The sequence below is a fragment of the Loxodonta africana genome, chromosome 2, assembly GCF_030014295.1.
Source record: "Loxodonta africana isolate mLoxAfr1 chromosome 2, mLoxAfr1.hap2, whole genome shotgun sequence".
Taxonomy (NCBI): domain Eukaryota; kingdom Metazoa; phylum Chordata; class Mammalia; order Proboscidea; family Elephantidae; genus Loxodonta; species Loxodonta africana.
Window position 1 is genome coordinate 49,987,435 of NC_087343.1, and position 27,822 is coordinate 50,015,256.

Below are 27,822 nucleotides of genomic sequence, written 5' to 3' on the forward strand. Positions count from 1 at the left end.
AGAGTCAGGAATAGGATGAGGATATGGAATACGTGGCTAACTGCCTCTCTGAGCAACTGCCTCCTTTGCCACGAGACCAGAAGAACTGGATGGTGCTCGGCTACCATTACTGAAGAATCCTGATCAAAAGGGGGTAAAGGTAGTACAGAATTTCAAGTTCTCATGGACTCTAGACCTTCTGTAGCCATGGAGGGTAGATGAACTCCTGAAACTCATTGCCCTAAAAAAACAAAAAAAAAACTAGTTGAGCTTAATTGATAAAAAATCTGCCTTGAACGTTATGCTCTTTTAAGAACTATCTATATGAGACCATATTGACAGCAGCAACTTGAATGATTAGATAGGAACCCTAGGGGGCACTGAGTTTATGTTAATGAGGAAGGAACAACTCAGAGAAGGAGGGTGAGAATGGCTCTGTAACTCGAAGAATGTAATCGGTGTGACTAAATTGTACACGTAGAAACTGTCGAATTGGCGTATGTTTTGCTGTGTATATTCTCAGCATAGGGTCACAATAAGTTGGAACTGACTTAACGGCAGCTAACAACAATTCTCAACAACAACAAACTAAATAAAATTTAGAAAAAAAAAATTAAATGATAGAATTTGAGTTTTAACAAAGCCCTTGGCATACTGATTTTGGTGGAAGGAGCTTGTATCTAGTTCTTGGAGTATCATCATGGTTATCTTCTTTACCTGTTTTTTCTTAAATGGTTTTCTTTAGGTTCTTACATTTTTCAGCAGCATTTCCTCAGTACTTGTCTATCATTTATTTCACTCCTTTTCCTTCTTCATTTTAGTTGCTTTTACTATTATTGTTACTTACAATAAGTATGGTAACTCTTAACAGTAACAGGCTATAACAGTAGCTAGAATAAGACAGTAAGAAGCACTGGTTGAAAGTTCTCTTTTTACATAAGTTTCTGTAATAATATACTTTTTTCTTAATTTCTTCCTGTTTCTTGATCTGTTTCTCTAATTCTTTCTTTTCTTTTTTTCTATATCCAGTACCTGCAGCATGCCATTTGCCATCAGCATACCACAAATACTGTTCATTCCTGTAACAGACAATGTGTTCTTATAGTTGTCTGAGACCATAAATATCATATTGGGGCAGATTAATACTCTGTGCTAAGAAATGGTATTAATTTGGATTCAAGGACAGTTGAAGCCATACTTAAAAAAAAATTTATCCTAGTTGTAAAAGGTTGTTAATGTAGGAAATTTGGAATAAAACCAAGAATTCTGTTAAGAAAATAGTCGTATTTTATATAAAATAAGATTTCTATAAGAAAGTAAAAAAATCTGTAATCCCATTACCATTTAATGGTTAACATTCAATATTATTATTTCTAGCCTTTTTTCCATATGCATGTTTGAATATATCCTATTTTTTTCCTAATTAATGATTTTTAGCATCTATGTGTTATTATATCACATAGATATACCATAATTTATTTATCCAAATCCATATGTTGGACCTTATAGTTGTTTTCAGCTTTTTTTTTTGCTGCAGTATTCCTCCTTGTGCTTCTTTGATTATTTCCGTAGATCAGATTTTTTCCATTTCTTGTAATAAAAATATATATAACAGAACGTTTCCCATTTCATTCTTTTTATGTGTGCAACTCGGTGACAGTGATTACGTTTGCTATGTTATGCAACCATCACCACTATCCATTTCCAATTTTTTTTTATCACCTTTGATAGAAACTCATGGAGTCTCCACAAGCTGTAATCAGCTCGGCAACAGTTAGAAACTTCCCCAAAACTTAGTGTCCCTTAAACAGTAACTTTTCTCTTTCCCCCTAACCTGCCCTCTAATCCACTTTGATCTCTGTACATTTGCCTGTTCTGGATGTTTCATATAAATGAGATATATATATAACATAAAATTTGTCATTTTAAGCATTTTTAAGTATGCAATTCAGTGACATTAATTACATTTACCATGTAGTGCTACCATTATCATTTTCTATTTCCAAATATTTTATATTACCTCAAACGAAACTTAGTACCCCTTAAGCAATACCTCCCCATTTCTCCCTTCCTCCCACCCCTCATAACTACTAGTAAACTCCAGTCTCCATACATTTGCCTGTTGTTGATAGGTGCCATTGTGTCAATTCTGACTCATGGCAACCCTGTGTACAACAGAACAAAACACTGCCTGGTCCCTATGTACAACAGGACGAAAAACTACCTGCCTGGTTAGGAAAACAAACAAACAAAAAAACACAGAATGTATTCGAACATATGCATATGAATCCTCACAATTGTTGTTATGCTTAAGCCCATTGTTGCAGCCACTGGGTCAATCCGTCTCATTGAGCATCTTCCTTTTTTTCCCTGAACCGCTACTTTACCAAGCATGATGGTAGACTGCCAGGTTGCTCTTCCTAGTCTGTCTTAGTCTGAAAGCTCAGCTGAAACTTGCCTGCCATGAGTGACACTGCTGTTATTTGTATACTGGTGGCATAGCTTCCAGCGTTACAGCAACATTACATGCAAGCTCCCACAGAACAACAAACTGACAGACACATGGGGGATGCATTTGCCTATTCTGGATATTTCATATAAGTGGGATCATATGGTATTTGACCTTTTGTGACCTACTTACTTCACTTGACATGATGTTTTCAAGGTTCGTGCATGTTGTAGCATGTATTAGAACTTCATGTCTCTCTATGGCTGAATAATATTCCCCTGTATGTGTATACCACCTTTTGTTTATCCACTCAGCTGTTGATGGACATTTGAGTTGTTTGTATAGGCAGATATTACTTGGCTATGTTGGATAAGATCTTTTTGTTGGCCAAAGGATTCACCACTTGAAGCTCTCACTAGTGATGCATGGGGGCACTTGTTTCATTGCACAGCCTCTATCCCTAGGTATTATTACAAATAAGCAACAAACCAACAAAAACAAGCCTGTCACACATTTCGATTTTTTTTTTTAATTAATTTTTATTAAGCTTCAAGTGAACATTTACCATTCCAATCAGTCTGTCACATGTAGGTTTACATACATCTTACTCCCTTCTCCCACTTGCTCTCCCCCTATTGAGTCAGCCCTTTCAGTCTCTCATTTCGTGCCAATTTTGCCATCTTCCCTCTCTCTCTATCTTCCCATCCCCCCTCCAGTCAAGAGTTGCCAACACACTCTCCAGTGTCCACCTGATTTAATTAGCTCACTCTTCATCAGCATCTCTCTCCCCGCAACTGACCAGTCCTTTTCATGCCTGATGGTTTGTCTTCGGGGATGGTTCCTGTCCTGTGCCATCAGAAGTTCTGGGGAGCATTGTCTCTGGGATTCCTCTAGTTGCAGTCATGCCATTAGGTATGGTCTTTTCATGAGAATTTGGGGTCTGTATCCCATTGGTCTCCTGCTCCCTCAGGAGTTGTCTGTTGTGCTCCCTGACAGGGCAGACGTTGATTGTGGCCGGGCACCAACTAGTTCTTCTGGTCTCAGGATAATGTAGGTCTCTGGTTCATGTGGCCCTTTCTGTCTCTTGGGTTCTTAGTTGTCGTGTGACCTTGGTGTTCTTCCTTTGCCTTTGCTCCAGGTGGGTTGAGACCAATTGATGTATCTTAGATGGCCACTTGTTGGCATTTAGGACCCCAGATGCCACAATTCAAAGTGGGATGCAGAATGTTTTCATGATAGAATTATTTTGCCCAATGACTTAGAAGTCCCCTCAAACCAAGTTCCCCAGACCCCAGTCCCTGCTCCGCTGACCTTTGAAGCTTTCATTTTATCCCGGAAACCTCTTTGCTTTTAGTCCAGTCCAATTAGGCTGACCTTCCTTGTATTGAGTGTTGTCTTTCCCTTCACCCAAAGCAGTTCTTATCTACAGACTGATCAATAAAAAGCCCTTTCCCTCCCTCCCTCCCTCCCCCCTTTGTAACCACAAAAGTATGTGTTCTTCTCCGTTTTTTCTATTTCTCAAGATCTTATAATAGTGGTCTTATACAATATTTGTCCTTTTGCAACTGACTCATTTCGCTCAGCATAAATGCCTTCCAGATTCCTCCATGTTATGAAGTGTTTCAGAGATTCGTCACTGTTCTTTATCGATGCGTAGTATTCCATTGTGTGAATATACCACAATTTATTTACCCATTCATCCGTTGACGGACATCTTGGTTGCTTCCAGCTTTTTGCTATTGTAAACAGAGCTGCAATAAACATGGGTGTGCATATATCTGTTTGTGTGAAGGCTCTTGTATCTCTAGGGTATATTCCGAGGAGTGGGATTTCTGGGTTGTATGGTAGTTCTATTTCTAACTGTTTAAGATAACGCCAGATGGATTTCCAAAGTGGTTGTACCATTTTACAATCCCACCAGCAGTGTATGAGAGTTCCAATCTCTCTGCAGCCTCTCCAACATTTATTATTTTGTGTTTTTTGGATTAATGCCAGTCTAGTTGGTGTGAGATGGAATCTCATCATAGTTTTACTTTGCATTTCTCTAATGGCTAATGATCGGGAGCATTTTCTCATGTATCTGTTGGCTGCCTGAATATCTTCTTTAGTGAAATGTGTGTTCATATCCTTTGCCCACTTCTTGATTGGGGTTCTTTGTCTTTTTGTGGTTGAGTTTTGACAGAATCATGTAGATTTTAGAGATCAGGCGCTGGTCTGAGATGTCATAGCTGAATATTCTTTCCCAGTCTGTAGGTGGTCTTTTTACTCTTTTGGTGAAGTCTTTAGATGAGCATAGGTGTTTGATTTTTAGGAGCTCCCAGTTATCTGGTTTCTCTTCATCATTTTTGGTAATGTTTTGTATTCTGTTTATGCCCTGTATTAGGGCTCCTAGGGTTGTCCCTATTTTTTCTTCCATGATCTTTATGGTTTTAGTCTTTATGTTTAGGTCTTTGATCCACTTGGAGTTAGTTTTTGTGCATGGTGTGAGGTATGGGTCCTGTTTCATCCTTTTGCAAATGGATATCCAGTTATGCCAGCACCATTTGTTAAAAAGACTATCATTTCCCCAATTGACTGACACTGGTCCTTTGTCAAATATCAGCTGCTCATACGTGGATGGATTTATGTCTGGGTTCTCAATTCTGTTCCATTGGTCTATGTGCCTGTTGTTGTACCAGTACCAGGCTGTTTTGACTACTGTAGCTGTATAATAGGTTCTGAAATCAGGTAGAGTGAGGCCTCCCACTTTCTTCTTCTTTTTCAGTAATGCTTTGCTTATCCAGGGGTTCTTTCCCTTCCATATGAAAGTAGTGATTTGTTTCTCTATCCCCTTAAAATATGACATTGGTATTTGGATTGGAAGTGCGTTAAATGTATAGATGGCTTTTGGTAGAATAGATATTTTTACTATGTTAAGTCTTCCTATCCATGAGCAGGGTATGTTTTTCCACTTAAGTATGTCCTTTTGAATTTCTTGTAGCAGAGTTTTATAGTTTTCTTTGTATAGGTCTTTTACATCCTTGGTAAGATTTATTCCTAAGTATTTTATCTTCTTGGGGGCTACTGTGAATGGTATTGATTTGGTTATTTCCTTTTTGGTGTTCTTTTTGTTGATGTAGAGGAATCCAAGTGATTTTTGTATGTTTATTTTATAACCTGAGACTCTTCCAAACTCTTCTATTAGTTTCAGTAGTTTTCTGGAGGATTCCTTAGGGTTTTCCATGTATACGATCATGTCATCTGCAAATAGTGATAGCTTTACTTCTTCCTTGCCAATCCGGATACCCTTTATTTCTTTGTCTAGCCTAATTACCCTGGCTAGGACTTCAAGTACGATGTTGAATAAGAGCAGTGATAAAGGGCATCCTTGTCTGGTTCCCATTCTCGAGGGAAATGCTTTCAGGTTCTCTCCATTTAGAGTGATATTGGCTGTTGGCTTTGCATAGATGCCCTTTATTATGTTGAGGAATTTTCCTTCAATTCCTATTTAGGTAAGAGTTTTTATCATAAATGGGTGTTGAACTTTGTCAAATGCCTTTTCTGCATCTATTGATAAGATCATGTGGTTTTTATCTTTTGTTTTATTTATGTAATGGATTACATTAATGGTTTTTCTGATATTAAACCAGCCTTGCATACCTGGTATAAATCCCACTTGATCAGGGTGAATTATTTTTTTGATGTGTTGTTGGATTCTATTGGCTAGAATTTTGTTGAGGATTTTTGCATCTATGTTCATGAGGGATATAGGTCTAAAATTTTCTTTTTTTGTAATGTCTTTACCTGGTTTTGGTATCAGGGAGATGGTAGCTTCATAGAATGAGTTGGGTAGTATTCCATCTTTTTCTATGCTTTGAAATACCTTCAATAGTAATGGTGTTAAGTCTTCTCTGAAGGTTTGGTAGAACTCTGCAGTGAAGCCGTCTGGGCCAGGACTTTTTTTTGTTGGAAGTTTTTTGTTTACCGTTTCAATCTCTTTTTTGTTATGGGTCTATTTAGTTGTTCTACTTCTGAATGTGTTAGTTTAGGTAGGTAGTATTGTTCCAAGAATTTATCCATTTCTTCTAGGTTTTCAAATTTGTTAGAGTACAATTTTACGTAGTGATCTGAAATGATTCTTTTAATTTCATTTGGCTCTGTTGTGATGTGGTCCTTCTCGTTTCTTATTCGGGTTATTTGTTTCCTTTCCTGTTTTTCTTTAGTCAGTCTAGCCAATGGTTTATCAATTTTGTTAATTTTTTCAAAGAACCAGCTTTTGGCTTTGTTAATTCTTTCAATTGTTTTTCTGTTCTCTAATTCATTTAGTTCAGCTCTAATTTTTATTATTTGTTTTCCTCTGGTGCCTGATGGGTTCTTTTGTTGCTCACTTTCTATTTGTTCAAGTTGTCGAGACAGTTCTCTGATTCTGGCTCTTTCTTCTTTTTGTATGTGTGCATTTATTGATATAAATTGGGCTCTGAGCACTGCTTTTGCTGTGTCCCAGAGGTTTTGATAGGAAGTATTTTCATTCTCGTTGCTTTCCAAGAATTTCCTTATTCCCTCCTTAATGTCTTCTATAACCCAGTCTTTTTTCAGGAGGGTGTTGTTCATTTTCCAAGTATTTGATTTCTTTTCCCTAGTTTTTCTGTTATTGATTTCTAGCTTCATTGCCTTGTGGTCTGAGAAGATGCTTTGTAATATTTTGATGTTTTGGATTCTGCAAAGGTTTGTTTTATGACCTGATATGTGGTCTATTCTAGAGAATGTTCCATGTGCACTAGAAAAAGAAGTATATTTTGCAGCAGTTGGGTGGAAAGTTCTGTATAAGTCAATGAGGTCAAGTTGGTTGATTGTTGTAAGTAGGTCTTCTGTGTCTCTATTGAGCTTCTTACTGGATGTCCTGTCCTTCTCCGAAAGTGGTGTGTTGAAGTCTCCTAGTATAAATGTGGAGGTGTCTATCTCACTTTTCAATTCTGTTAAAATTTGATTTATATATCTTGCAGCCCTGTCATTGGGTGCGTAAATATTTAATATGGTTATGTCTTCCTGATCAATTGTCCCTTTTATCATTATATAGTGTCCTTCTTTATCCTTTGTGGCGGATTTAAGTCTGAAGTCTATTTTGTCAGAAATTAATATTGCTACTCCTCTTCTTTTTTGCTTATTGTTTGCTTGATATATTTTTTTCCATCCTTTGAGTTTTAGTCTGTTTGTGTCTCTAAGTCTAAGGTGTGTCTCTTGTAGGCAGCATATAGATGGATTGTGTTTCTTTATCCAGTCCGTGACTCTCTGTCTCTTTATTGGTGCATTTGGTCCATTTACATTCAGCGTAATTATAGATAAATAAGTTTTTAGTGCTGTCATTTTGATGCCTTTTCATGTGTGTTGTTGGCCATTTCATTTTTCCACATGCTTTTTTGTGCTGAGACGTTTTTCTTGGTAGCTTGTGAGATCCTCATTTTCATAATGTTTAATTTTGTGTTTGTTGAGTCGTTACGTTTTTCTTGGCTTTTTTTTTTGAGTTATGGAATTGATATTCCTTTTTGTGGTTACCTTATTATTTACCCCTGTTTTTCTAAGTAAAAACCTAAGTGTGTCCTTCCATATCGCCTTGTATCACTCTCCATCTGGCAGTTCAATGCCTTCTATATTTAGTCCCTCTTTTTGATTATTGTGATCGTTTATCTATTGATTTCCTGTTATGTGTATTATTTTGTTTATTTATTTTTTAGAATTAGTCTTAATTTGTTTGTTTTTGTGCTTTCCCTATTTGAGTTGCGTTGATATCAGGACGTTCTGTTTTGTGACCTTGTATTGTGCTGGTACCTGATATTATTGGTCATCAGGCCAAACAATCTCCTTTAGCATTTCTTGCAGTCTTGGTTTAGTTTTTGCAAATTCTCTAAACTTGTGTTTATCTGTAAATATCTTAATTTCTCCTTCATATTTCAGAGAGAGTTTTGCTGGATATATGATCCTTGGCTGGCAGTTTTTCTCCTTCAGTGCTCTGTATACGTTGTCCCATTCCCTTCTTGCCTGCATGGTTTCTGCTGAGTAGTCTGAACTTATTCTTATTGATTGTCCCTTGAAGGAAACCTTTCTTTTCTCCCTGGCTGCTTTTAAAATTTTCTGTTTATCTTTGGTTTTGACGAGTTTGATGATAATATGTCTTGGTGTTTTTCTTTTTGGATCAATCTTAAATGGGGTTCGATGAGCATCCTGAATAGATATCCTTTCGTCTTTCATGATGTCAGGGAAGTTTTGTGTCAGGAGTTCTTCAACTATTTTCTCTGTGTTTTCTGTCCCCCTCTCCCTGTTCTTGGACTCCAATCACTCGCAAGTTATCCTTCTTGATAGAGTCCCACATGATTCTTAGGGTTTCTTCATTTTTTTTAATTCTTTTATCTGATTTTTTTCCAGCTATGTTGGTGTTGATTCCCTGGTCCTCCAGAAGTCCCAGTCTACATTCTAATTGCTCGAGTCTGCTCCTCTGACTTTCTATTGCATTGTCAAATTCTGTAATTTTATTGTTAATCTTTTGGATTTCTACATGCTGTCTCTCTATGGATTCTTGCAACTTATTAATTTTTCCAGTATGTTCTTGAATAATCTTTTTGAGTTCTTCAACAGTTTTATCAGTGTGTTCCTTGGCTTTTTCTGCATTTATCCTAATTTCATTTGTGATATCTTTAAGCATTCTGTAAATTAATTTTTTATATTCTGTATCTGATAATTCCAGGATTGTATCTTCATTTGGGAAAGATTTTGATTCTTTTGTTTGGGGGATTGGAGAAGCTGTCATGGTCTGTTTCTTTATGTGGTTTGATATGGACTGCTGTCTCCGAGCCATCTCTGGGAAACTAGATTTTCCAGGTAATCAGCTAAAAAAAAATGCAGTCAGATCCCTATCTGAATTCTCCCTCTGGCTCCGGGTATTCGGATGTTAATGGAGCCACCTGGGGAGGGTGGGGGAGGGATCAGAGAGCTAGGAGTGTAGCAGCACAGAATATAGAGCTGATCACCGTGTTTACGCTCCGCCCCCGTCCGCTAAAATCTGGGCGGGATGGCTCCCCGGTTAGGACGCTACTCTCCCCGCTCCGAGACCAGTCACTTCCTCCCGGGGACTTCTCCCTTTGGTGCGCGGCACCGCTCGTGCAAACTGGGTGGGCGTTTCCCGCACGAACGGGTGGGCCCGCCCCCTGGGTCAATTCAGGGGAATATAATTGGACCCCGCGCTCACGCCCCGCCCGCTTTCGCCAAAATCCCAGCGGGACGGCTCCCCAGCTGGGACGCTGCTCTCCCCACTCCAAGACCTGTCACTTCCTCTCGGGGACTTCTCCCTCCGGTGCGCCGCGCCACACGCGCGAACTGGGTGAGCGTCCCCCTGCACGGACGTGTGGGCCCCGCCCCGGGGTCGCTTTAGGGAAATATAGCTGACCCCCCCCGCTCGCGCCCCGCCCGCTTCCCGCCAAACTCCCGGCGGGACGGCTCCCTGGGTGGGATGCTGCTCTCCCCGCTCCAAGATCAGTCACTGCCTCCCGGGTGCTTCTCCCTCCGGCTGCGCCGCTACGCCGCCCACGCCAACCAGCTAGACTCTCTCCCGGGATGGGTTCGGGGGGCTAGGGCTGGGCCCCTTGTCTGTGCCGTCTGCCCCCCTGGGCTCTGCCCCAGATTGGGCTCCGAAGGTCACCTGCCTGGTACGCTGGCTCCTAGTTCTGAAAACGGTCGCTGTCTGCCCGTATTTGTTCGTTTTCCTCTCTAAGTCTGTGCTTGTTCAGAGTTCGTAGATTGTTATGTATGTGATCGATTCACTTGTTTTTCCGAGTCTTTGTTGCAAGAGGGATCCGCGGTAGCGTCCACCTAGTCCGCCATCTTGGCCCCGCCTCCACATTTAGATTTTGAAGATAGAAATTTTCCTGATTTCTGAATTTTTACATTAACTTTTATTGATTCTTAGCTTTTATGTCTTTATTATAGGAAATTGTCTTTTCAAGGCTGGTGCTCAACAGCTCAAGGAGGTTTATAAAAATAGATGTGTGTAATTGGGCAGAGTACAATACTGCAGGCGTTATGCTGGATACTTTACAAATACCAGCTTATTTAATTTTTTTTTGTGGTTTAGGTGAAAGTTTACAGTGCAAGTTAGTTTCTCATTTAAAAGTTTATACACAAATTGTTTTGTGACATTGCTTGCAATCCCTGCAATGTGACAGCAGCCTCCCCCTTTCCACTCTGGGTTCCCTCTGTCTGTTTGTCTTTTTTTTCCTGTCCCTTCCTGCCTTCCTGTCTTGCTTTTGGGCAGGAATTTACCATTTGATCTTGTATATTTGATTCAGCTAAGAAGCACGTTCCTCATATGTGTTATTGTTTTATACACTGTCTGATCTTTGACTGAGAGGTGAACTTTGGGAGTGGCTTCAGTTCTGAGTTAGCAGGGTGTCCAGGGGCCATAGTCACAGGGGTTCCTCCAGTCTCTTTCAGATCAGTAAGTCTGGTCTTTGTGAATTTGAGTTTTGTTCTACATTTTTCTCTTGCTCTGTCTGGGGCTCTCTATTGTGATCCCTGTCAGAGCAGTTGGTGGTAGTAGCCAGGTACCACCTACTTCTTCTGGGCTCAGGCTGGAGGCTGTGGTTCATGTGGTCCTTTAGTCCCTTGGGCTAATATTTTTCTCGTCCCTTTGCTCCAGATGAGATGGGACCAATAGCTGTATCTTAGATGGCTGCTCGCAAGCTTTCAAGACCCCAGATGCTACTTATCAAAGTAGGATGTAGAACATTTTCTTTATGAACTACGTTATGCCAATTGACCGAAAAGTCCCCTGAGACTATGGTACTCAACCCTCAGCCCCATCATTTAATCTTCATACTAGTTATGGAGGTAGGAAATATTCTCATTTTACAGAGAAGATATTCAAGACACCATCTGTTATTCGCTTTTGTGTTTATGGAGCCTGACCTAGCACCTGGCACATTCAAATGGATATAATGTTTGTGAAACAAACATTGGATAAATGTTTTATCTGTTAACTCAGTCCGTATTTTGGAATCTTACCTGGATACGTTATGGCAGGCAGAACACTAGGGTTAATGTGGTACCAGTATGTTGACCTTCGTTATTTTGTTAGTTATTGAAGTAAACTTGCAAGTCTAAACCAGAACAAAATGGTTTTATTATGTGAGGGGGGAATGGGATGCACCCCAGGTGGCTAACCTGCGATTCCTAAAATTGAATTTTTGTTCTGACAAAAAAGTCTTTTGGGTGTCCTCTGAGCCTAATGCTGTGGTTACACAACTTCTAATACTATAAAAATTGAGAAATGTTGACAGTGTCTAAACGACCAGCACAAATGAATGATTTGCTTTATATCTAGTTATCGTGTATATATACACAACGAAACCAGGGAAACCTGTCAAGAAGGAAAGCTCAAATATTTTCCACTAATGGAGAGCAATAGAAAAGTGGTAAGACTGCACCCTATCAAAGGCAGAAAATGTGTGAGATCGGGAAAAATAAGGCAGTCTCATTGTGTTCCCGCTGTCACAGGTTTCACTGTATTAACCTCTTTATGATTTTATAGTCTCTCTACTTCACATAGCATCCAGATTGCCTGGAAAGTAGAGGGCTTGCAGAAATGGAGCAGCATTTTCAGGGTAAATTTTCTGATTTTTGCATTCAAGTGAAAATAGAGCAGAATAAAGTGACTCAAAAGCCAGACCAAAAACAAAGTGTTTTTTTTTGCTTTGCAGTATAATTAATTAGCACCAAAAAACATTGAGATGAATTTGTGGTTGTAAGGTGCCATCGAGTAAGTTCCAACTAATAGTGACCCTGTGTACAACAGAATGAAACACTGCCCGGTCCTGTACCATCCTCACAATTATTGCTGCAGCCATTGTGTCAGTCCATCTCATTGAGGGTCTTCCTCTTTTCTGTTGATGCTCTCCTTTCCCAAACATGATGTCTAAATGATATATACATTCTTATTGCTTTGGCTTTGTCTGTAGTAAGACCTTTCTTTTGTTTTCAGATTTATTTCTTAACACCGTGCTTAGAATTATGTGACTCAGAGGGTCATTAACATATAATTTTCATTATAAGGTTTAATAGCTTAAAAGGAACAGTCTTGGACAGTGTTACAAATACTTTGTCTTGGAAGCTGGGAACTCTTCAATCTCTGGATCCGTGGTCACAGAATAGTTTCATTAATCACTTCAGCAGGCAAAAAAAAAAAAAAAAGAAAACAAAATCCTAAACATTTGTTGAAAATATGATGTTGCAATGGTAAATTCAGAGATGAAAAATAGTTTTGAAGAGTCCACATGGAATCAGCGTAATGGGATATAATTGTGGATACATGTTTAACAAGTTGGCTTTGATTGTTAAACTACCGTGTGTTTCCCTTTTTCCCCCTAAGATACCAGCAGAAGTGGGTATGCATCAATCACATGTCCTTAAAATTTCTTTCCTTACTATTCATTTTTATAATAAAAAGAGATGGTTTCTTTTAAGCCAAGTTAGGATGAAGTGGTTATATCTCTCTGTAGTACTGTGGGATGCAGATGATGGAGCCTCTTTGTATGTTTTTGTCTCTTCTTTTTTAGCTACAGATCATTAGAATAGCTTAATGTCTGAAACAGTCCTTTGAATTAAATTTTCAGGGCAATAATTTGGTAAAACATATTTTTGGTAACTTAATTTCAGAATCTTGTAATTCAAAACCAGAAAGGGTTTATCAAAATCAACAAGTGTTGAGTGTTTGAGGGGTCTCTCAAGTATGTCTGTTTGGATTTTCATTATACCATATGTCTTAGTCCTCTAGTGCTGCTATAACAGAAATACCACAAGTGGATGGCTTTAACAAAGAGAAGTTTTTTCTCTCACAGTCTCTAGTAGGCTAGAAGTCCGATTTCAGGGTGCCAGCTCCAGGGGAAGCTTCTGTCTCCGTTGGCTCTGGAGGAGGGTCCTTGTGATGCATCAGTCTTCCTTTGGACTGGGAGCATCTCAGTGCAGGAATCTCAGGTCCAAAGGATGTGTTCTGCTCCCGGTGCTACTTTCTTGGTGGTATGAGGTCCCCAATCCTCTACTTGCTTCCCTTTCCTTTTATCTCTTAAGAGATAAAAGGTGGTGCAGGCCACACACCAGGGAAAATCCCTTTACATTGGATCAGGAATGTGGCCTGAGCAAGGGTGTTACATCCCACCCTAATCCTTTTAACCACAGACAGAGATTATGATTTATAATACATAGGAAAATCACAAAATGGAGGACAACCACACATGGCCTAACCAAATTGACACGTATTTTTGGGGGACACAATTCAATCCATTACACCATGGATTTATTCAGCGTGGGAGGATGAGTTACTAATTTAAAATTTCATGTTAGATCGGGGCTGTTAATTGAAAGCATTAATTTTTTTCTGGCACTTCTATCTGCTAGTAATATACGTAAAGATAGTCCAGGCTTTATTTTATATGTAATAATCTTGGACACCCAGGTGGCAAAGTGGTTAAGTGCTATGGCTGCTAACCAAGAGGATGGCAGCTCAAATCCACCAGGCACTCCTTGGAAACTCTGTGGGGCAGTTCTACTCTGTCCTATAGGGTCACTATGAGTCAGAATCCACTCGACGGTAGTGGGTTTAGTTTTTTGTTTTGGTTAATCTTGGACAAATTTACCAGACTTTTGGCTTTGTAAAATGTGAATGTTGTATCGGACAAATGAGCTTGGGAAGAAAGAACAATTAAAAAAAATTCTGACAACATTTTGATCATCATGCTGCCTTTAAAGTGTGGCTCTCTGCTCATCTGTGCCCATCTCCTCCCTGCCTTTGCTTCTGTCCCACTTCAGAAGAGCACGTAATTGTCTCCCGTGAGGTGGTAACATGCTGAGCCATCCTTGAATGGGTGGCAGGTTTTTTTTTTTTTCCGTCACGTGGTACTTATCACTAAAGATCTCCAAGTGCTTTTTAAATAATAAAGTGTATATATATAAATATTTAATAGCTTGTCACTTCTGTAGCTTTTAACTGATAGAAACAATGGGTCAGTGATACGGTTATTGTTCTTGTTAGCTGTCATGAGTCAGCCCCAACTCGTGGAGAGCCGGATCCAGGACCATTTTGAACTGTAGCATTTTCATTGGTTGAATTTCAGAAGTAGGTTGCCAGGCCTTTTTTTTTTCCTAGTCGTCTTAGTCTGGAAGTTCTGCTGAAATCTCTTCAGCATCGTAGCAACATACAGTCCTCCACTGAAAGACAAGTGGTAACTGAGCTTGAGATCAGTCAGCTGGGAATCGAACCTGGAAGGTGGGAATTCCACCACTGAACCCCCACTGCGCTCTGATATGCTTATTACAACATTTAAAATAAGGTTTGGTAATTTTTTGGAATTCTTTCAGAAGTGATAAGTTCAGTTATAATTCTATAGAACGACTGTTTTGATCACATACAATTGTGATTTGAATTCCTAACATGCATTTGATGACTCAAAGCATCTAGCCCCTTGCCTTTCTCTTTTGACACTCCATCTCCCCAAACCAAACCAAACCCACTGCTGTCAAGTCGATTCTGACTCATAGCGACCCTATGGGACAGAATAAAACTGCCCAAAGGGTTTCCAAGGAGCAGCTGGTGGATTCAAACTGCCTACTTTTTGTTTAGCAGCCAAGCTCTTAACCACTGCGCCGCCAGGTTCTGCTCTATCTCCAGAGGCCTACAAAAGAAGTCTTTTCAAAAAACCGGATCACATATTGTCAGCTGTTTCATTTGTGGTGTTTGTATGGTACCTCGTTGGGTGATTGTAAGTGAATATGCAGTAAGAAATGCCTACCTCTTATTTTCTCCTGAGGTTATTTTTCTAATTAAAAGGGTGGGTATAAACGTTAAAGACACAGTGTATAAGCTTATTCTTCTACCTCTTTAGAAGTAAAATATTTTAGGAGACTAATGATGAAGCCAGACACCTCTGTTGCAACTTAAGCATAGGACTTCCTGTAGCTGTATTTGATTTGAAAAATAAGACAGTATCAACCCCCATATTTTTTTTTCTAGACAGCAGAGGGCAGCAGAGTTCTAAATGAAATAAAACCGAAAAAAAAAAAAAAAAAGAAATGGACTCCTATTATTTTGATTCTTCCATTTGCCTCTTGACAGATTTGAAGTTGGTAGCAGAATTCACCTGAGGGCTCTCTAGGATCACGTTGTAAAATTTCTTACTCCTGTCATTTTCTCTAGTTCTCTTTTTACTCTGGAGAAATAGACATAAATACGAAGGTAGAACTTGCTCAATTAGTATTCAGGCAATAATAAGTAGATCTGAATTTTGTATTAATTTCCTAATTTTATTGGTAATTCCACAATGATTTCTTTATCATAATTTACTCTTTTACTGAAAGTATGTCAGTATGCAATTGATCTGGTAGAAAAAAATACTGTTGCTTTCTAGACACCTTCATAAAAAAATTTTAGAAGCTATAACAAGTTTACCTGGTAAAAATGCTCTAAACGATCAAATAAACCTCTTTAAATGATTCTGAATATAATGCATACAAGATATGTATAATTCTCAAAAAATTACGTGGATTAAACTCTTAGAGCTGATGATTTTGCCCTCCAGGCAATGAATCGCTCCCTGGCTAATGTGATTCTTGGAGGCTATGGCACCACTTCAACAGCTGGTGGAAAACCCATGGAAATTTCTGGCACACATACAGAAATCAACCTTGACAATGCAATTGACATGATTCGAGAAGCTAATAGCATTATTATTACTCCAGGTAAAAAACAAAACAAAACAGAAAAACCCAGACAACTATAATATGGTGTTGGATGGTGATGGATGGTGGTGGTGGTAGGGGAAGGCAGAGGGAATAGCTTGAGCAGAGACTTGGCATTTGGGAAAAATGGAGGTAGAAAAGTGGACACAAATGTGAGATTAATTGTACAGGTAGAATGGACAGAATGTAGGGGTTAAAGGAGAAGTGACTGAAATCTTTGGTTATCCTATAATAACGTCAGAATTGTTGGGAGACCATTTTTTGGTGGAAGAAGAACATTTTAAGTTCTGTTTTAGAGACATTAAATTTGAGGTGGAGATGGGACAGTAGACATGCCATACTGTAGTTTAAATGACAGGTCAAAGCTGGAGTCAGATTGGGAGGCATTAGATGATGGTTGAAGCCCAGGAATTGGCTGAGATTTTCCAAGGAGAGTATGAGAGGATAAAGCTAAAGCCCTGGGTAACTTTGTCATTTAAGGGGAGAACAGAAAAAGAACAACTATTCAAGGAAACAGGAAGAGCAGTAACAAAGTTAGGAGGGGAATCAGAGGACTGCAGGGTCATCAAAGCCAAGAATGGAGGTAGTTTAAAAACACATACATGAGTGTGTGTGTGTGTATGTGTGTGCATGTGTGGGGAGGGGTGGGTGCCCAGCCATATCAGACATTACAGAAGACTGAGGAGGGCCCATTGGGTTTTGAATTTCAAATTTAGGCCAATATTTGAAAAAGTCCAGACTCAAAGTTTGCTTTCATTTTTAGTCTTGTGTACGTTGGCATAGAAATAAGTTTTGATAAGGGAGAGATTAGTTCATAAAATTTCAAAATAAAATACATTCTTCTGTGTTTTTAATGTTTCTTGTAGGCTATGGTCTCTGTGCAGCCAAAGCTCAGTACCCCATCGCTGATTTGGTGAAGATGCTCACCGAGCAAGGAAAAAAAGTCAGGTAGGTGCTCTCGGCAAAAGGCTTGGAATGTGTGTAATGATGCGTGTATGAAATAAAAGTAAGTAGATGACTATTTTTTTCTTTTTTTTATTATACTTTAGATGAGGGTTTACAGAGCAAACTAGTTTCTCAATAAACAGTTAGTACACACATTGTTTTATGACATTGGTTAACAACCCCACAACATGTCAACACTCTTCCATCTCAACCTTGAATTTCCTATTACCAGTTTTCTTGTCCCTTCCTGCCTCCTAGTCCCTGCCCCAGGGCTGGTATGCCCCTTTAGTCTTGTTTTGTTTTATGGGCCTGTCTGATCTTTGGCTGAAGGATGAATCTCAGGAGTGACTTCATTACTGAGCTGATAGGGTGTCCAGGGGCCATACTCTCAAGGTTTCTCCAGTCTCTGTCAGGCCAGCAAGTCTGGTCTTTCTTTTTGAGTTAGAATTTTGTTCTACATCTTTCTCCAGCTCTGTCCGGGACCTCTATTGTGATCTCTGTCAGAGCAGTCCGTGGTGGTAGCTGGGCACCATCTAGTTGTACTGGACTCAGTCTGGTAGAGGCCATGGTAGATATGGTCCATCAGTCCTTTGGACTAATCTTTCCCTTGTATCTTTAGTTTTCATCATCCTTCCTTGTTCCAATGGAGTATCCTAGATGGCTGCTTACAGGTTTTTAAGACCCCAGACACTACTCACCAAAGTAGAATGTAGAACATTTTCTTTATAAACTATGTTATGCCAATGGAGCTAGATGTTCCCCGAGATCAAGGAGATGACTGTCTTTTAAAGTGGAATTTTACATATGTAATCCTAGGTAAAGAAACTAAGTAGTTATAGAAAACCCTCTTCTAGGGTTAATCTTACTACCTAGTTTTTGGTGTCACTCTCTAATAGCGTGAGTGGTACTAAACACAGATTTATTTCAGAAAGGGAAATTTTACTATACCAAATTCCAGGGTATTTATTAAAGGGGAAATAAAGCAGAAATCTTGCTTCCCTGTGATTTGATTTGGAGGAGGAGGTCAAACAAAGTATTTGAACCATGTCAAATTGTGTCTTTTTGACTTCTGTTTTTCACACTGAAGAAAAACAGAAGGTCTCAAATGAGAGGGCTTTAAAGAATGAGACCCAGTAGTAAACCTGTGGGCTAGTTACTGTTTTGGTCATTTAACTTTCAAACTCTCAGGGTGGAAAAGACTGATGAAATTTTCTTTTTCTAATATGTGTTATTAGAAATACGAATTGGAGCAGCAGCTGCTCCTACCCCCTGACATTTGGGTGCTGGACTCAACTCTTGGGTGGGGTATTGAACAGATTGGCAAAGTTGAGGAGTCTACGTTCGTAGGTCTTTCTACAGCACCTTGGATAAAGAGTTTGAGGAACATAAAAATGGGGCTATTGGGTGGTGAACTTGGTGACCATTTTGACACTTTGCATTTGTCCTGCTCACCTTTGACTCCCCATTCTGAATGCTGATGTTACTTAGGAGTCAGCAAAGAGACCCTCTGGTGTTATTCCTGGCAGACCTCCTGCTTATGTCGTGGGCAAGCTGGTTCACTAGCAGTGCCGTTGACACAGAACTGCAAGTCAGAGAGGCAAAATGCTTTGTCTGCCATAAAACAGAATTAGTTCACCAGGGTGTTGACATCTGTTAACAAAACTGTATTAATGTTTCCTAATAAAAGTTCCTTTTGACATCGCTCTTAAAATTTTAGGTGGGGACAGATGATAGGAAAATAAATTAAATAGTACGCCTAGAACTAAGCAGAGTTTTAAACCAGAACTGGATACAGAATCCTGATCTTTGTCTTGAATGTCCCAGCTACTAATAGTTGTAAAAGTGGCCTAGATAATGAAATCAGATAGTTAAACCTAAAAAGTTTTAGTGTCAGCAATATTAATATGCAGCTGCATTTTCTTCCTTCCTTCCTTTCCTTCTCATTTTTCCTCTCTTTCCTCATTCTTCTCCCCTTGCCCTCCCTTCCTCTAATCTATAGTTTGCCTGTGTTTTTCAAATACATGGAGTCAAAATGCTACCACTCATACACTACTAGGTGTGTGATATAGATGGTTTCTATATTTGGTGATAATCTTAGATGAACTGAAGGTAGAAGATGAGAAAAGTCACTGACTTAAAAGAAGTTTTCATATAAGAAGTCTCCTTTTTAATTATTTGTTCTTATTTTCACACAGGGCATTAAACTGTTTTTCTCTTTTAGACATAGTCTTGCCACTTAGAGTATTTGCAGACCTGTAAGTGGAAAGCATGTGTAAAAGAACCTTTTTTGATTTTCCCAAAGAGAAATTGTTTTTCTTTATTTAATCCACATGTGAAAAAGCCTGATGTGTTAGCAGTGCCTTCTGTCCCCACATAAATGTTTAGGAGATGAGTGGCGATTGTAATAAAATCAAGAGAATGATGGCTTTCATGTCTCAGTTATCCCTAGGGAAGGGAGTCGTGAATTTGACATACCTCTCTTGTTATCCATTGATTGGCCGAGGTTAAGGCAGACATTTTGGAAAATCTGCCCAGTGTTAGATGGCTGGGTGCAAAGTTGGAGACCTTTAAAATACTGTTAGGCAGCTTGAAGGAGGGCAGGATGTGAAAGGAAAGGAATTAGAGGGAGAGAGAAAAAAGATCTGAAAGGAAAAGTGATAAGATAAGTGAATCCTTAGTTTCTGACCTGATTAAAGTTAGAATTTTGTCCATGAGGACACAATATTAACTGCTGGGGTAGGAAGATTTCTTTCACACTGCACGAGAAGGTAATTATTTGACTTAAGATTGATTGGGGGGTATTTAAGTCTACATATAGAAATAGTTTCTCAGTTATAAATTGTTTTTTACTGAAGTAATTTTGTGACTAGAACAGAGAGCTTTTCATCATTTCATATAATTTTTGACATAGATTGTTAAATATTTTTTTATGTAGGATTGGAATAAAATGATTGCTCAGCTTAGTTTTTGTGTTTAGGAAAACTTATATTCATTTGCCTATTTCATATTAATGGAGAAATTGTTAAATTTTTTTTACTGTAGTATACTGAATTTTCAACATGGACCCTGTAACAGTTAAGTAAATCTCATAGTTAAAGAGGATTATTTTTGCTAACATGATGACAGTAGATTATCATATTTTTCTTTCTAGCTTCTGTGTGGGATTTTTTTAAAAAGGGAATTATAGAAGCTTTGTTGATTTTGCTTTATGTGTGTCATCATCTTTTCACAGGAGAAATGCAAATTTTCTTTATGAAGTTAGGAATACATATATACATAGATGCTAGCTTTGTTCTTTTTCTTCTTTTTTTTTTTAAAGAGGCAAATGCCTGTTTGAACAAGAGATGGCTGCAGCGGTTACCTCGTATTTTAATGAAATAAGTCTGTATTTACAGTTTGCGGTAATTTAGTCCTTTCATCACTCTGTAGAGCTCCCACGGTGTTCATTGAGTGCAGCTGCCGGCCCTCTGGTTTCAGTAGGTCTTTGTGCCTCAGGACCCCGGCATGCCTCATGTCCAGATGTGGTGACATATTCACACACATCCCCATGGAAATGTGCCAGTGTGGCCATACGATTGCCATCAATTAGTTATGCCCATGTGGTGCCAAGAAAAATTGCATCTGTCATACAGTCTGTCTGGCTTCATGGCCCATGATTGATTTAGAGACATTCCCGTTTTCCTTTACTTTGGCCATAGTCATAACATGCTCACAAAAAGCTGAGATTGTGTAATGAAGCACATGACATTTCACGACAAGAGCTCATTTCAGAATGTCATGAAAGTTCATGGACTTAGTCCTTCTTTAGTGATCAGATTTATTTTGCTTCACAATTGCCTGGAATGCATGTGCAACTTACCTAACTTATACTTGGTCTCTAAAAGGACTTTATTACACAATTCTTTTGGTGCAAGGCCACAGACAATGTTTTTTCTCTACTTCTCTATTTTTGGGTTGATTATATTATAGGGCTTTCTTATAAAGCAAAGATAATGATCCCTATGAATAATTGTTAGAAATGGGTGCAGTTTTTTTCTCTTTATAATTGGTCACTGCTTGATTTTCTTCCTATAAAGGATTATTGCTTAGATTATCACAGAAGTCTTTTGAATTTATGAAATCATGTTTCACCGCCTTTGACTAACTGATGTTACGTGCTGCTTTCACGTTAATGTTCAACTGTATCTTTCTATTAATGTATCAAATAGAAATTTATTACTAGGTGCTGAGGATACAGAGATGCATAAACTCTCAAGAGTTTATAGTTATGAAGAAAAATCTTTTACAAATGAATGAATGAATCCTGTGTAATGTGATTTAAAAAAAAAAGCAAACCCATTGCCGTCAAGTCAATTCCGACTCATAGGGACCCTATAGGTCAGAGCAGAACTGTCCCATAGAGTTTCCAGGGAGCGCCTGGTGAATTTGAACTGCTGACCTTTTGGTTAGCAGCCATAGCACCTAACCATTACGCTACCAGGGTTTCCTGCTTAATGTGATGGTATGGTAAAACAAACAGAGTAGAAATAGGGAAGGAATGCAAAGGAGAGGAGTTAACTGCCCAGGAGATGTTTTAAGCTTTTCATACTACGCATACCATGAAATTTTTTATGTTTTAAAAACATAAATATACATATGTTTTTTTATCCTCTGTCTGAACTCATCTAGCTTTTTATGATATTTGCTGTTTAATACTTTTTATGGTTTCATTTAAATACATGTTGTTTTTGCTGTGAAACCCATTCTTTGAAGATGCTTGAAGATGACGTATTTTGTCCATCTAACTTGGATTTCCTTGCTTTTCACATATTAAATGTGATTCTAATGAACAAAGGACCAGCCTTTTTGGATTTGTTATGTTCTTGGGTAGAGGATAGCAAGGGCATGCAGAATTATAAACTAATAAAAGTACATGCTCCTGAAGAGAATAGAAATTAGGCCAGATAAAATGTATAATATAGTATTTGGGTAAGTAAATAGACATTATTTAGCACTTTCATGTCAGCTTTGCAATTCTTTCTTTTCAGACATGACTAGTCCTTCATTCATTCACTGAATAAATATTTATATAGTGCCTACTTTGGGCCAGGCCCTGTTCTAGGCCCTGAGGATACATGAGTGGCTATAGCAGATAAAAATTCCTAACTCTGTGAAGCTTATGTGTTTCCTGGGAGGTTAGTTAATAGGCTTCAAGATCTTCTAAATTGGAGACATTATAACATCATCGTGTCCCCAGTTCAGTGCTACTGAAATGGGAAGAACATCTATAGCATAGATTATTGTAGCATAGTTTCAGAGTTACAACTGGCACAACGCTATTTGGTGATGAATTAGCCAGTGCTTCTGATTTTCTGAAAGAATTTAGTGTGTTTCTTTGCACTTTGTACTGAACCTGGCTTCTTAAAAACATGGTGGCTGTAAGGTGGGAGAGATTGGTATTATTTGTATGGCTGGTCAAATGAGTAAAACTTTTGGGAGAAGAGAGGAAAATCAAAGGAAGTTATGTGTGTTCACGCACATTTGTGTTTAGACTATTGTATATAACTGCCAGTATGTTATGCTCCTAGAAAGTGGCCACCTTCATCCCAGATTCTGACTGTTGACCAGACTACCTTTGGCTTTATAGTGGCCGCTTTAGACAGCATCTTGGTATGATGGAAAGAACAGAGGACTATGTTAAGAGCCTGTATTTTGGGTGCTTTGTAAAGCCTCTTCCAGCTGTAACTTCTAGGACACATTCCTTGGAAACTCTTGTCACACACATTCTAATGCCCTGCGGGAGCTTGATATTGATGAAACTGGTGCCTCTAACCATCAGAGTGATTTTTGATTTCTAGTTCTAGTATTAGTTATAATAAACTCTTCCAGCTGAGTTTCTTCAGTGAGGTTTTTGTAAACATGGCAGAGTATAAATAAATAAAACCTGTCTTCTCATTTCATGTGCAAATTCGTCACTATTTTGCTTATAATGATTTTCATATTGTAGAGCCCACTAGCCATTGCATTTGAAGAGCAATGTTATTCAAACAGAAAGATAAATTATGTGTAATTTTTACTTAATCTCTGTAATGTACCAAAATGTAATGTTCTAGAACATTAGTTATTATTGTTGTTAGGTGCCGTCCAGTTGATTCTGACTCATAGCAACCCGATGAACAACAGAACAAAACACTACCTAATCCTGCGCCATCCTCACAATCATTGCTATGCTTGAGCCCATCGTTGCAGCCACTGTGTCAGTCCATCTCATTGAAGGTCTTCTCTCTTTCACTGACCTTCTATTTTATCAAGCATGATGTCCTTCTCTAGGGATAACATGTCCGAAGTATGTGAGACAAAATCTCACCCTCCTGGCGTCTGATGAGCATTCTGGCTGTACTTCTTGCAAGACAGATTTGTTCCTTCTTCTGGCAGTCCATGGTATATTCAATATTTTTCGCCAACACCATAATTTAAAGGCCGCAGTTCTTTGGTCTTCCTTATTCGTTGTCCAGCTTTCACATACATATGAGGTGATTAAAACTATCATGGCTCGGGTCAGTCGAACCTTAGCTCTCAAAGTAACATCTTTGCTTTTTAGTGGCAAATAGAATTTTAGTTTTTCCTCAGATACCATTCTTTATAGTCTTATTGGTTATTTTGAAATAAAAAAGTCAGTGATCATATATTCTAATTTGGGCTTGGTATCTGGATTTGAGGAGTCTTTGGGTGGTGCAGATGGTTAATATGCTTGACTGCTACAGAAAGGTTGGAGGTTCAAGTCTACCCAGAGATACCTTGGAAGAAAGGCTTGGTCATCTACTTCTAAAAAATCAGCAATTGCAAACCATATGGAGCTCAGTTCTACTCTGACACATGTGGGGTAACCATGAGTCAGAATCGACTTGATGGCAACTTGTTTAGGTGGATTTAGTTCTGTGATGGAAAAGCCTGATTTATGCACAGCCTATAATTAATCTCCATGGAGTGGAAAAGGCAGTATTGTGGCTTGGTTCTAGAGGACTCCTTTGCTGTTTTCCCTAAGTCTTTTGACCTGATCCTCTTTAGATGAATTATCATCTCTTTGGGTGGCCTCTGTCACAGGTCACACATAGAGATGAAAAATGTAACGTTAGCCTTCTGTCAGACCTTTTTTTCATCACTCACATTCATAGAATAGGTTCTTTCATTCTGTATCAGAAAAATTGTGCCCCTGAGACACTTTGGTGAGGTCTTCAACTTTCAGAATTTCTTTGTCTGAAGAAGTGAAGGCCATGGCTGAGCACCAGGTTTCAGAGTCAGAGTAACAGTTCAGACCTTATTTGCCTTCAAAAAAAGAAAGAAGGGTACATAATGTTCTCTAATTCTGACTGCTGAAAAGTTCTAGGAAATTAAATGAACATTATTTTTTTTCCATTCAGAATTGTCTGAGTGAGTCCATCTGAACCACTGCTCCTAAGAGGGACTTTCACAATTTCAGAAAGCCGGGTGTCTATTGTTGTGCCTAAGAAGCCTAGCCAGAGAAGTTGATTCCACAATCTTTCCCATTAGTCAGTTCCTATGGATAGCAACTATTTTGTAAGGAAGATTTTTTTTCCACTTCTTTACCATATTTCTCTACAGATGGATAGGCTAGCCCCACCCAGCTGGTCCCTGGCCTTTTCACCACCAAAGATAATTTATATAGCATTTACCCAGCTCCCCTCATGTTTTAAAAGATTTTATTCCAAACTGCAGAAGCTTTTCCTTGAGCTTTTAATAAGTGACCTATAACTGTCAATCAGAAGTTCTGATCAGGATGTGATTGATAAGCCAAAGAAACCTGCCTTTTCAGTTATCCTGTCATATTTTCACAGGTAAAAGTACAATTAATTTAAATGATATTGAATATAGTAGCAAATCCTTTTATTACCTCCATGGACCCTCCTCAGAATGGAGCATTGCCCCATGAAACATAGAAGAAACACCAAAGGTCCTTGAGGTATACCCATACCAGGGACTCCTTGTTACCTCCACAGTAGAATCCTCAGCCTGTTTTGTGACAACACCATAAACACATAATTGGTGTAATTCTAAATAAAGGACTCTTGCTTTTAAAGCAGATTCAAGATCCATTTTAACCCTTAAGGTTCTATTGATTTATAAATATTTGCTTAAAAACAGGAGGGATAAGCAGGTTAACAAATAAGTTCTCTTTTATTTCCTCTGTATTATGTCTTTTTCCTGGTTAATTTGTCAACTTCCTAGACTTGTTGTTAGGTGCCGTCAAGTCAGTTCTGACTCACAGCGACCCTACATACAATAGAATGAAACACTGTCCGGTTCTGTGCCGTCCTCACAATCGTTGTTATGCTTGAACCCATTGTCGCAGCTACTGTATCAGTCCATCTCATTGAGGGTCTTCCTCTTTTTCGCAGACCCTGTACTTTACCAAGCATGATGTCCTTCTCCAGGGACAGAGCCCTCCTGATAACATGTCCAAAGTATGTCAGATGAAGTCTCACCATCCTTGCTTCTAAGGAACATTCTGGCTGTATTTCTTCCAAGACAGATTTGTTCCCTAGGAGCTTAGAATAACATATTTAGGAAAATTGTGGGATGATGGTATTTGGAAGGCAGAATTCCAAAAAATACCATCAATATTTCTTGCCCGGAAGCCCTGGTGGCATAGTGGTTAAGTGCTACAGCTGCTAACCAAAGGGTTGGCAGTTTGAATTCGCCAGGTGCTCCTTGGAAACTCTGTGGAGTGGGTCTACTCTGTCCTGTAGGGTTGCTATGAGTCAGAATTGACTCAACGGCACTGGGTTTGGTGGTTTGGTTTATATCTTGCCCTGTATACAGTTTATTTTGAAATATAAAACACAGTAAACTAAGGGAGATTAACTCCTTGAGTCTCTTGAGTATGGAAATAAATTTTGCACAGTGACTTCCAAAACATATAACCAAATAGTTAAAGATTGTAAAGGACTTTTAAAAAAAAATTTAAATCTGTATTTCCTTTTCACTGTTTTTAATAGGAAGAGGCTGTAAAATGGGAAAAACACTCTACCTTAGAAAGGGGGCCTAGTTGTCCCTGTGGTTTTGTTGTCTTGTTGCTGAATTGGGATGCTTGGATCTTCACCATGGTTTATTGGTAAACTAAATCAAGTATTTCCATAGTACAGAGGAGGAAAATGGAGTTTATTTGAACAGTTGTAGCAGGACCCGTGTGGTGAGTGTTTTATACCTTTTAATAGTAACACGTGTCTATGAACAACTGCTGTAATGCACCCTGGTCTGGATAAATTGGCTCCTTAGTCCATGATCCTGGGAATTCATGTTGTTGTATCCCCTTCCAAAACATGTGGTATTTAAAATCTAGTGTGAGATTGTGAAAAACTGTAAGAGTGGAGTTTATATCATCATATATCATAAAAGTGGCTTTAAAAAAATGTTGTTTATTGAAGTGCTTTTTTCCCAAATTTTGTCCAGTTCACTTGGTACTCATGAATAGTTCTTGTATATGCTCTGATTCATTTGTACTCTTTCCTGGTTCATTTAAAAGGCTCTGAAGATCTAGATTTTTTATTTGAGTAGATTATGCAACTTTTTTAGAACTCTGCTTGGGACTATTTTTTTTTTTTTTTAAACTATGATTTCATTTATTTATTTACTTATTTTTGTATAACATTTTGTTATTCCTGGAACCTAAAATTGTCTAACTTTACCATCTGCTTGGTTTTCTATATTCCAATCATTAATTCTTCCTGCACTATATGGGAATAAAATGTCTATAAAAAACCAAAACCAAACCCACTGCTGTTGAGCTAATTCTGGCTCATAGTGATCCTACAGGAGAGAGTAGAACTGCCTCGTAGGGTTTTCAAGGCTGTAAATCTTTTTTAAAATTTATTTTATTGTAGTTTAGATGAAGGTTTACAGAGCAAGCTAGTTTCTCATTAAACAATGCGTATATTGTTTTGTGACATTGTCACTTTCACGACATGTCAGCACTCTCCCCTTCTTAACCTTGGGTTCCTCATTACCAGGTTTCCTGTCCCCTCCTGCCTTCTTGCCCTTGCCCCTGGGCTGGTGTCTCCATTTAGTCTTGTTTCGTTTTATGGGCCTGTCTAATCTTTGGCTGAAGGGTGTACTTCAGGAGTGACTTCAATGATGAAATGTAAGGGTTCCAGAGGCCATACTCTCGGGGTTTCTCCATTCTCGGTCAGACCAGTAAGCCTGGTCTTTTTTTTTTTTTTATTTTGTGAGTTAGAATTTTGTCCTACATTTTTCTCCAGTTCTGTCTGGGACCCTCTGTTGTGATCCCTATTGGAGCAGTCGGTGGTGGTAGCTGGGCACCATCTAGTGGTGCTGGACTCAGTCTGGTGGAGGCTGGCGTACTTGTGGTCCATTAGTCTTTTGAACTAATCTTTCCCTTATGTCTTTGGTTTCCTTCATTCTTCCTTGCTCCAGATGGGGTGAGACCATTGCTGTATCTTAGATGGCTGCTCACAAGCTTTTAAGACCCCAGACACTACTCACCAAATGTAGAACGTTTTCTTTATAAACTAGGTTATGCCAGTTGAGCTAGATGTTCCCTGGAACCATGGGCCCCACAGCCCTCAGCTCAGTAATTTGGTCCCTCAGGGAGTTTGGATGTGTCTGTGGAGCTTTCATGACCTTCAAGGCTGTAAATCTTTACAGAAGCAGACTACCACATCTTTCTCCCACAGAGT

The 27,822-nt window shown here is 38.8% G+C and overlaps 1 protein-coding gene across 2 annotated transcripts in view; it reads left to right on the forward strand.

Moving 5' to 3' along the window:
- Nucleotides 1–27,822, forward strand: part of NNT (nicotinamide nucleotide transhydrogenase) — a 124,852-nt gene that overhangs the window by 69,203 nt on the left and 27,827 nt on the right. For both annotated transcript variants that reach the window (XM_010588132.2, XM_064271802.1), the window contains exons 18-19: nt 16,024–16,183; nt 17,050–17,131. In XM_010588132.2, the coding sequence (XP_010586434.1) occupies nt 16,024–16,183; nt 17,050–17,131 (242 nt within the window). The remainder of the gene's footprint in view (nt 1–16,023; nt 16,184–17,049; nt 17,132–27,822) is intronic.